General features: G+C 45.2%; 1 protein-coding gene across 1 annotated transcript; it reads left to right on the top strand.

Annotated features, from left to right (window-relative positions):
- Window positions 1-8,283: 8,283 nt before the first annotated feature.
- On the top strand, window positions 8,284-10,412 carry SOX2 (SRY-box transcription factor 2). The gene has a single exon (XM_081235389.1). It carries the CDS (start codon window positions 8,403-8,405, stop codon window positions 9,378-9,380), a length of 978 nt encoding a protein of 325 aa, XP_081091515.1. The 5' UTR covers window positions 8,284-8,402; the 3' UTR covers window positions 9,381-10,412.
- The last annotated feature ends 225 nt before the right edge of the window (window positions 10,413-10,637 follow it).

Genomic DNA, 10,637 nt, shown 5'->3' on the forward strand with positions numbered 1-10,637 from the left:
GCGCCTCCAAATTCCCAGGACCCAGGGAGAAAGCGCAACCCCTAGTTTAGGAAAAAGAACTAAACAAGTGGGTGGCCTAGGCCTGGGAATACCACCCACCTCTCCCAGCACAGTGTCATTTCTGTGGTTTCACGCGGCCTCAGCCCCTACTGGAATCTCACGCCCCACGGCGGCAAGCAGGAAAGCAGCCCTTCCATCTTTGGGGCCTGGGGAGGGGGCAGCCAGTGACTGACTCCTTAGCAGCAGGCAGAGCCGCAACGCTGGCAACCCGCTGCGTTTTCTCCGCAGCAGCAAAGCGCCCTTTAGGGGCGGGGAGGGCATTTTTGGTCTCTTGTCCCAGTGTCCAGGCCAGAGCCCGAGCCTGTTGGCTGGGCGCCCTGCTTTGTAAGTGGTCAATCTTGCCCTATTCTAAGGGCGATCCGGGAGGATGGGCCAACCTAGCTTTGGGCCCACTGAGTGCTAAGTCCTCAGCTCCCTCTCCCCTCCATCCCTCACACCTTTCCTGGTGAACCCAAACCTCATTCTGAAAGCGAGTATATGGGGCTTGGAGTTTGGTAGCTATTTGGGGATGGAGAAAATGATTGATTATTAAAACCAAGATTATAAGGATGAACCCTCATTTATCATTGTTTGCTCTTTTACTTTGTCTTTAAACTTTGAAGATCCTTTAGTTCACTTGATCCAACCCTGAGACAGACAAGGCGCCAGGGAGAAAGCACAGCCCGGCTTGGGAAGAAGCTGGGGTATAGACAGATACTCATCTCTCCACCACTCAGCAGGCAGATAAGCACTGCCAGACTGTGGGTCCTAATCCAGGGCCCAGCTGCTATGTGGGTTGCTGAAGGGTGTTGAAACAAGTACAACTTGACACCATTGAGCCCACAGTGCTTGTCAATAATCTGTGAATTAGGTGCAGAGATTGTCACCGTAGATCATAACAGTTTCTGAAGGACTCATTACAGCCTATCGTGTCAATGATCTTCAAATTAAGGGGGGGTGGGGTGAGAGGGAAAAGGAGTGGGGAGAGCCTACAAAAAGGGAAGAAGGGTGGGAGGGGAGATAAAAGTCAGAGCCCCAGCTCCGAAGGAGCCTTTAAAGATTATCGGGCTAACAATCTGAGAATTCAATTGGGATGGGTTTGGAAGCCCAACTCCATCTGAGCCGGGGCTGGAAGGTGGGGCGGGGGGGGGGGCAATAGGGCTTGAGCAGAAGTGGACCCCTGGGAAGGCAGACTTCTCAGACATTTCTTTTGAGAGCAGAAGAGCTTTTGGGCGAGGGCTCCAGATGTCGATGGGAGGCCTTGATGCCAGTCCGCCCAGGATGGGTGTATACTTTCATTTAGAGCACTTTCCAGGGCTAGATGATGCTGCACATCTTGGAGAAAAAGTGGGTAACAGTTTTGTTTAGAGCTGATGGTGATTGTGGGGTGTTTTTTTTTTTTATGGCTTGCTTTCAATGTCTTTTCATGGAAACAGGTGAAAGGCTTTCTTCCTTTTCCTTTGGCAGTATTCCTATCCCTCACACACACGTCAAGCAGAGCTTTCTTCCCCCAACTTGCTTTTTGGGGTGCCAAGCACCTCTGCCTTCTGAGGTTGTTGAGCTGTCACTTTTTGTGACTTTGTATTATGCCTGACTGTAGTTCAGGAAAGGAGATTTTGCAGGTAACACAGGAGCAGTATGCACCATGAGATCTCCAGAAGGAAGAAAATTAAATCCCATTGCTCTAGCTTGGAAGGGACCAGGCTAAGGGAAAGATGTTTCTCTCTGTTTGGTAGATTGCCAGTACAGTGTGTGTGAAGCCCGGCACGCACTGGGGTGTCATTTATGTGTCACTTAATATGGCCTAGAGAAACCTTAAGGAGGGCTTACGTTTGTTTTTCACACAAAAGTTGTGGTCATAACTAAATGAAATAATCACAGTGGGAGAATTTGAAACAATCGTCTTTTTCCTAAAATGAGGGTAACAACCCTGGTCACTGGAAAATTAGGATTCTAAGGAAACCCTGTTACTTTGGTATGATTAATTGCACAAGATAGTGTGGTGGATCAGGGAGATTTGTATTTAGACTCCCAAGCAATGATTTAGAGGTATGAAAAGGCCCATGGGTTTTTTGGCCCATTTGCAGTTCCTGGTAATCTGTTTGCTGGGTTTTTATTTTTGTTTTTCATTTGCTTCTCCTAAATCTTAATATCAAAATCATAGGTTCATTTTTTTCAGTGCAAATGAAAACCACTGGTGGCAGCTCTTTAAATTTTCATTTTGTCTTTTTAAAAAGAGAATTTCTGTTTAAATAATTAGATTATTTAATGGCCACACTGAATTTTTCCCTGGACAATAGCTGCAGTGCAGAGACAGAATCTTATGTTATAATTGCTTGATAATTCAGAAATGGAAATGAAATTGTGAAGTGTGAACCCTCTTTTCCAGAAAATATTTAAGCTGGAGTATATGAAGGATGTACATATATAATACTGTAAGCAATATGATTATTATCATATATAACCCTGAGGACATACACAAGTGATTGTGTATAACTTCTGTTGCTGTAATTTGAAAGGGGAAATATATTTAGTTTTCTAACTATTGAGTTCTTTTAAAAATGTATTTATTTCATCAGTGGGAATTACATGAAAGAGAATGAGTATAAAAAGGAGCTGAATGCAGAGCAGCCCTGCATTCCTTAGGTTTCAAGAGTCCTTACAGCTCTTGAGTGAAATTATTTGGTGAAATTGGGTCTGGACTGAAATAGCATTTGTTATCCCCTTGTTCATTTGTTATGTGTAATACCACTTCTGGAAATTAAAGGCAAGGTGCTGAAGGGAGAGACAAGAAGAAAAAAATATGATTAAGCAATTTTAAATTGTCAATCTACCATGCATCCATATGCATATCTATGCCTTAATAAATAAAAAGGGATAGAAGTATATGCTAGTTCTTTGTATTAGCTAGAAACATTTATTATTTCTGTTCCTGTCAATAGTCCTTCATGCTTCCAAAATCTGACAAGTTTGGCCATAGGAAGAAAATGGAGGAAATGTAGATGAAAGAGTTTCTATGATTTTGAAAATTGCTTTATAAAAATTGAAGTATCCCCTCTAGGATTTCCTGTGAGGGATCCTTCACAGTCTAAAGCAAATGAAGTTTGATAACAGTACAATTCTATTCTAATTTTTTCTCTTACTTTCAATATTCTAACTTTTTCCAGCTTATTTTTTATTGATTTGGGGGAGGGGGGAATATATGATGCTCTTTTAAGGAAAAGAAATCCTCTAGTACCTTTCTTTACCTTCATTTATCTATGTTTGTTTCATAAATCTTGGAGAATCAAGTGTTGATCATTTTGAAAGTCTTATGGCATAATCCAGTTTGGAGTGATTGAGGTTTTTTGCAGTTTAGAAGGGAGAAGGAAGCACTTTAAAAATTGGCTTATACCCGATTTCCTTACTTTATAATTCCCAGTTTTCTTTTTTCTTGTGTTTGGGGATAAATGTCAATAAAACCTCATCTTACCAGATTGTACCAACATTGTCCTAAACATTGAAATCCTCCTTTATTTTTGGCTTTTAAAATCAGGAACTTTCCTTGGGTTGCCGTACTTCTCTTTTTAGTTTTATTTGCCTCATACACTACTAGTATGATTTCTTTCATTCCAGTATGATCACTACTATGGTCACTTTCCCTGGAGCTGGTTGGAAGGTTAGGATCTGAAGGAAACATGATTTTTAAAAAGGAGAAAAAAAAACCTTCATTTGGCCAAATCTAACTCCTAATATATTTAACAAGTTCCAGAATTAGAAATCCTCTCTGTATATTTTCTTCTATTTTTCTCTCTTTTTTTCCCTTACGTAATGAAATTAAAACTTTTGGAGCCCACAGTTGACATTTTTCAGAAAATTGAGTTATCAAGGCAGTAATTATTTCACAGGGAGATAAAACTCTCATAGCCCTAACTGTCAAATAGGGCCCTTTTCAGATTTTAATTACAAAATAAAATTAGTCTGCTCTTCCTCGGAATGGTTTGTGAGTGGTTAAACAGAGCTTTCCCCCCAATACTGGTGGTCGTCAAACTCTGCTAATTAGCAATGCTGAGAAATTCCAGTTAACAAGGACATTCTCCAAGACTCTGCAGGTTCCCTGCCGTTTGCCTTCATTTCCATAAGAAGATTAAGAGAGGAGGGGAACACACTCAAATGCAGATGCAGAAAAGAAGCGTTTTTTAACAAGCATCATAATAGTAAGATGCTTGGCTAGTTCTCACCTAATTACTGCAAGTTAAACCTCTATTTGCCACTAAGGAGAAAAAATAAGTCTACAGTCCCCTGTCTCCACAAAATTGTTAGTTGGCTTCAGCTATAACACTTGAGGAGAGATGAGAGGAGTTTAGGAGGGAAATATCAATGCAAAAGATTTTTTAAATAAAACTGAGTTACACTTAATCAGTTAAGGATTTGGAGCTGGGGCCTATAATAAAACAAAATCAAATCAGAATATCCTGGGAGTTAAGGATTTTTGTTTTTAATTTCTAATCTTACTCTGAAAATGTGTAGCTTTCTGCTGCCCAAGGAAGGGAAATGTTACACTGTCTTAAGATTAAGCACTTTCAATTTTCATAAATTGTACCAATGACAACATTTTAAATTCTCAGAGGATGAAGCACCCTATTCCAAGTCTTATTTTGATGCCCCAGTAGTCAACGGTGTATTGTTATTAGTACTGTAGCCGTCTGTTATAAACCTAAAACAGAGCTGCTTCTGTCATCTATTATGATTGCTATAGTTATTATTATATTTAGGGCCCAGTGATGGTGCTGGATTGAAACAGAGTGGCCAGTGATCTGATTTTTTTAATGCATATGTTCTAAAAAATCTAATGAGAAAATTGTTTCTGCTATCACCATCTTCTTTAATCTTATTTTCATAGCACATTATTATGCATAAACGCCAGCCACAGTAGTTTATTGCCTTGATAAGTACAGCAGGCTTAATTAAAATAAAGCTGTAAATAAATGCAACCAATGATAACACAATTGTAATGTATTTCCATAGCTTATTTATATGATAAAAGCAATTAACAAAAGACCTAGCCAGCCCCTTTAACCTCTTAAATGCATTATTATAGAGTTCAGGCACAAACACATGCATCTGAGAATGTATAAAAGCTTTTATATATCATAGCAAGGAAAAATTTGTGCCTCTTACTATTACCTTTGAGAGAGAGAGAAGATTAATAACATTTGCTTCTATAACCATCCATTATTAATATTTATTTTAATACATATACACCACCATTATCCACATCAACCCCTTGTGCTTTATTTTTCTTCAAACTTAATTATCCATAAGCTTTTTTTTAGTTTTCCGAATAATGCTATTAAGCATAGACCAATGCGTACACAATCATAAAGTGAATGCTTGGCCTGCCCTTCATGGCGTCTGGACAATCATAATTCGTTCATATGTTGAATCTCATAATTTGTACCGATTTTCTCCCATGGTTTAACCTCCCACTTATCTCGAGGTTATATGTACATTTCTAAGTTAAGAAAATTAAATCTGACTCTTGTGATTTGGTCCCATAGCTTATACGATATATTAACTTTTCTTTTGTTTAGATTACGTGTAATTACTTTGCTCTCACTCCCATCCCCCTCATTTTATTTTTCTTTAATTATTTCCGAACACCTTCTTTTAAAGGTGAAAGCAAGAGTCTTGGGAAAAGCGAATTCACCAGTAGGGGGCGCACCAGCCACATCCCTGAAACCAGACGCGCTGAAAAGCCGGTGGCCGCCTTCTCTTCTCCAGACCTTCTAACCTTTTCTCTTTCCTAATCTCCAGGTCCTTGTTTAGCTTAATATTGCTTAATATTACACCTCGAATAAACAGAAGACACTGCTTTATTTTGAAGAGTACTATATATTTATGAGTTTTCAGAAGGCTAGTTTCATCCTTCCCGGATTCACAGTAACTAAAACAAAACATAATTTAAGAGCAAAAAAGAGAAACTGCAGGGGCAGGAGAGGTTGATTGGAAATAATAATTTATTAAGAAAAGTCTGCAACTTTTTCACAACTTTTCTGGGTTTCCAGTGAGCATACTTATCTTGAGTTTGACAAGAACAGAAAAGCCTGGGAAGGTAGGGATTGGAGAAGTTGGAGGTTATCGGAAGAAGATTAGTAAGGAACAAAACAATGCACAGTTTTGTAAAAATAATAAATGGAACGTGGCCGACAGATACTATTCAGTACATTTTATTAGGGTAAGGGTAGATCGGGGAGGAGGGAGGCGGAGTGAGTGTTACAGAAGAAAGAAAATAAGTAACCCTGATGGTTTAAGCCCTTTATAAAAAAAGAAATGGCATCGAGGTTTTGTTTTGTTTTTTTTTTCTCTCCTCTCCCCGCCCCCCCCCGCTTTGTAGTCAAGTGCATTTTAGCCACAAAGATCCCAACAAGAGAGTGGAAGGAAACTTAGACGGGGCTTTGTTTGACTCCGTGTAGCGACAACAAGAGAAACAAAACTACCTATTTGTAACGGACGTGCTGCCATTGCTCTGCGCATTGAGCGCCTACCTATTGAAATCTTTACGTCGGGACAATGGGAGAGCGGCTAAAATTACCCTCTTGGGTCCTAGGAGGGCAGGATTCCTGAGCCCCTACTCCCGCCCCCCATCCCATCCTCCTCCAGCCCGGGCCTTGCCGGGCTCCCCCCTTCCCCAATCCTGGTCGCCTTCCTCCAGCCTGCCCGGCCTGCACCTGTGCCTGGAGAGCACCACCCCCGCCTCCCAGGCCCGGAGCCCCCTCCGGGGTTAGCTCCAGCCCCAGGCTGTCGGGGCGATGGGCCACCGCGGTAGAAGTAGGTGGGGGAAATGCCAGGGCTGGTTCTGCTTGAGTCTTGGGAACTCTGCGTGGGAGGGAGTTTGTGAGTGCGGCTCAAAAGCCACCTCCAAGCAGTGCCCTAGGATGCCAGGAAGCTGAGATTACCCTCCCCCATAGACAGCACTTCTGAGCGCCCTTCTGTGGATCTTTTTCTTCCCCCAGCCCCCTTTGGAACCCCACACCACTGAGAGCCCTCCTTGGGGGAAGCTCAGGAAAATGGGAGAGAAGACGAGCGTCCCCTCTGCACCCGACTGAGTGGAGAACGATGGGTGGGAGATGTGGCTGGGGTGAGAGCCAAGCTGTGGTTTCCGGCCCAGAGGGCTGAGCTGGGCAGGGAAGAGCGTGGATTCAGCTGCTTACCCAGGCCCGGCCCGGCCTCAGCTCTAGAGGCCGCACAGATCCGAGCAGAGTTTATTTTTAAAACAGAGCGAATTACGTGGAAGCAAGGAGGGTTCTGAGGACAGAGCTTTCCGTCTCCTAACTTCTTGTCGGGACAGTGTGAGAAGGGGGTGAGCGAGGGTCTGCTCCCGTGGAGGGAGAGGGGCGAGCGGAAGAGCCAGGTTAGGGAGAAGAGCTAGAGCGGCTGGATTTGGGGGCTGTGTGCGGAGGAGCGGGAGAACAATGACACACCAACTCCAGCACGGCCGGTTTCCAGATATACTAGGAGGACAGTCGCCCTGAGCCACCCTCTCTGCCCTCCCCCACCCCACCTCAGCTTCTCGCGCCCCCTCCTCATTTCAGCAGCCCGCACCAAAGAGTAAATCAAGATTAAGTTTAAAGAAGAAGAAATCGTAGTCTTAGTGCTGTTTACCCACTTCCTTCGAAAAGGCGTGTGGTGTGACCTGTTGCTGCGAGAGAGGATACAAAGGTTTCTCAGTGGCTGGCAGGCTGGCTGTGGGAGCCGCCTCCCCCTCCCTCCTCCCCCTCCCTCCTCCCCGCGCCTCCCCCCGCCTCCCCCGCGAGGCCGGCGGCGCGGCAGGCCCCGCCCCCTTTCATGCAAAACCCGGCGGCGAGGCTGGGCTCGAGTGGAGGAGCCGCCGCGCGCTGATTGGTCGCTGGAAACCCATTTATTCCCTGACAGCCCCCGTCACATGGATGGTTGTCTATTAACTTGTTCAAAAAAGTATCAGGAGTTGTCAAGGCAGAGAAGAGAGTGTTTGCAAAAGGGGGAAAGTAGTTTGCTGCCTCTTTAAGACTAGGACTGAGAGAAAGAAGAGGAGAGAGAAAGAAAGGGAGAGAAGTTTGAGCCCCAGGCTTAAGCCTTTCCAAAAAATAATAATAACAATCATCGGCAGCGGCTGGACCGGCCAGAAGAGGAGGGAAGCGCTTTTTTGATCCTGATTCCAGTTTGCCTCTCTCCTTTCTTCCCCCAAATTATTCTTCGTCTGATTTTCCTCGCGGAGCCCTGAGCTCCCGACACCCCCGCCCGCCTCCCCTCCTCCTCTCCCCCCCGCCCGCGGGCCCCCCAAAGTCCCGGCCGGGCCGAGGGTCGGCGGCCGCCGGCGGGCCGGGCCCGCGCACAGCGCCCGCATGTACAACATGATGGAGACGGAGCTGAAGCCGCCGGGCCCGCAGCAAACTTCGGGGGGCGGCGGCGGCGGCGGCGGCGGCGGCGGCGGCGGCAACTCCACCGCGGCGGCGGCGGGCGGCAACCAGAAGAACAGCCCGGACCGCGTCAAGCGGCCCATGAACGCCTTCATGGTGTGGTCCCGCGGGCAGCGGCGCAAGATGGCCCAAGAGAACCCCAAGATGCACAACTCGGAGATCAGCAAGCGCCTGGGTGCCGAGTGGAAACTTTTGTCGGAGACGGAGAAGCGGCCGTTCATCGACGAGGCCAAGCGGCTGCGAGCGCTGCACATGAAGGAACACCCGGATTATAAATACCGGCCCCGGCGGAAAACCAAGACGCTCATGAAGAAGGATAAGTACACGCTGCCGGGAGGGCTGCTCGCCCCGGGCGGTAACAGCATGGCGAGCGGGGTCGGGGTGGGCGCCGGCCTCGGCGCGGGCGTGAACCAGCGCATGGACAGCTACGCGCACATGAACGGCTGGAGCAACGGCAGCTACAGCATGATGCAGGACCAGCTGGGCTACCCGCAGCACCCGGGCCTCAACGCGCACGGCGCCGCTCAGATGCAGCCCATGCACCGCTACGACGTGAGCGCCCTGCAGTACAACTCCATGACCAGCTCGCAGACCTACATGAACGGCTCGCCGACCTACAGCATGTCCTATTCGCAGCAGGGCACCCCTGGCATGGCTCTTGGCTCCATGGGCTCGGTGGTCAAGTCCGAGGCCAGCTCCAGCCCCCCCGTGGTTACCTCTTCTTCCCACTCCAGGGCGCCCTGCCAGGCCGGGGACCTCCGGGACATGATCAGCATGTACCTCCCCGGCGCCGAGGTGCCGGAGCCCGCCGCCCCCAGCAGACTTCACATGTCGCAGCACTACCAGAGCGGCCCGGTGCCCGGCACGGCCATTAACGGCACACTGCCCCTCTCGCACATGTGAGGTCCGGACAGTGAACTGGAGGGGGCGGGTTAGAAATTTTCAAAGAAAAAGAGGGAAATGGAAGGAGAGCAAGAAACACCAAGGAGAAAAACCCGGTACGCTCAAAAAAAAAAAAAAAAAAAAAGAAAAGAAAAAAAAAAAGTCATCACCCACAGCAAATGACAGCTGCAAAAGAGAACGCCAGTCTCATCCGCACTCACGCAAAAACTGCAATGCCGGCAAGAAAACTTTTATGAGAGATCCTGGACTTCTTTTGGGGGGACTATTTTTGTACAGAGAAAACCTGGGGTGGGGGTGGGGAGGGCGAGGGAATGGACCTTGTATAGATCTGGAGGAAAGAAAACTACGCAAAACTTTTTAAAAGTTCTAGTGATACGGTAGGAGCTTTGCAGAAAGTTTGCAAAAGTCTTTACCAATAATATTTAGAGCTAGTCTCCAAGCGACGAAAAAAAATGTTTTAATATTTGCAAGCAACTTTTGTACAGTATTTATCGAGATAAACATGGCAATCAAAATGTCCATTGTTTATAAGCTGAGAATTTGCCAATATTTTTCAAGGAGAGGCTTCTTGCTGAATTTTGATTCTTCAGCTGAAATTTAGGACAGTTGCAAACGTGGAAAGAAGAAAATTAATCAGATTTGGACATTTTAATTGTTTAAAAATTGTACAAAAGGAAAAAAATTAGAATAAGTACTGGCAAAACCATCTCCGTGGTCTTTAAAGGGGCAAAAGTTTTAGATTGTACTAAATTTTTTTAACTTACTGTTAAAAGCAAAAATGGCCATGCAGGTTGACATCGTTGGTAATTTATAATAGCTTTTTTTTTGTTTCCCAACTTTCCATTTTGTTCAGATAAAAAAACAACATGAAATTACTGTGTTTGAAATATTTTCTTATGGTTTGTAATATTTCTGTAAATTTACTGTGATATTTTAAGGTTTTCCCCCTTTTATTTTCCGTAGTTGTATTTTAAAGATTCGGCTCTGTATTATTGAATCAGTCTGCCGAGAATCCATGTATATATTTGAACTAATACCATCCTTATAACAGGTACATTTTCAACTTAAGTTTTTACTCCATTATGCACAGTTTGAGATAAATAAATTTTTGAAATATGGACACTGAAATTATGCTTGAGTCTTTCATTTATTTGGATAACACTGTGATTATACCCAACTCCTCGGGGAATATACTGTGCTCAGTCAAGAAAGCAAAGTACCTAAAACCTTGGTATTCTAGTCCAGTAGCATGTGCTA

Source organism: Mesoplodon bidens, assembly GCF_964165515.1.
Source record: "Mesoplodon bidens genome assembly, chromosome: 5".
Taxonomy (NCBI): Eukaryota; Metazoa; Chordata; class Mammalia; order Artiodactyla; family Ziphiidae; genus Mesoplodon; species Mesoplodon bidens.

What these genes read in the sequence shown, in the direction of transcription:
- SOX2 (XM_081235389.1), top strand. Translation starts at nt 8,403, where the DNA reads ATGTACAACATGATGGAGACGGAGCTGAAGCCGCCGGGCCCGCAGCAA.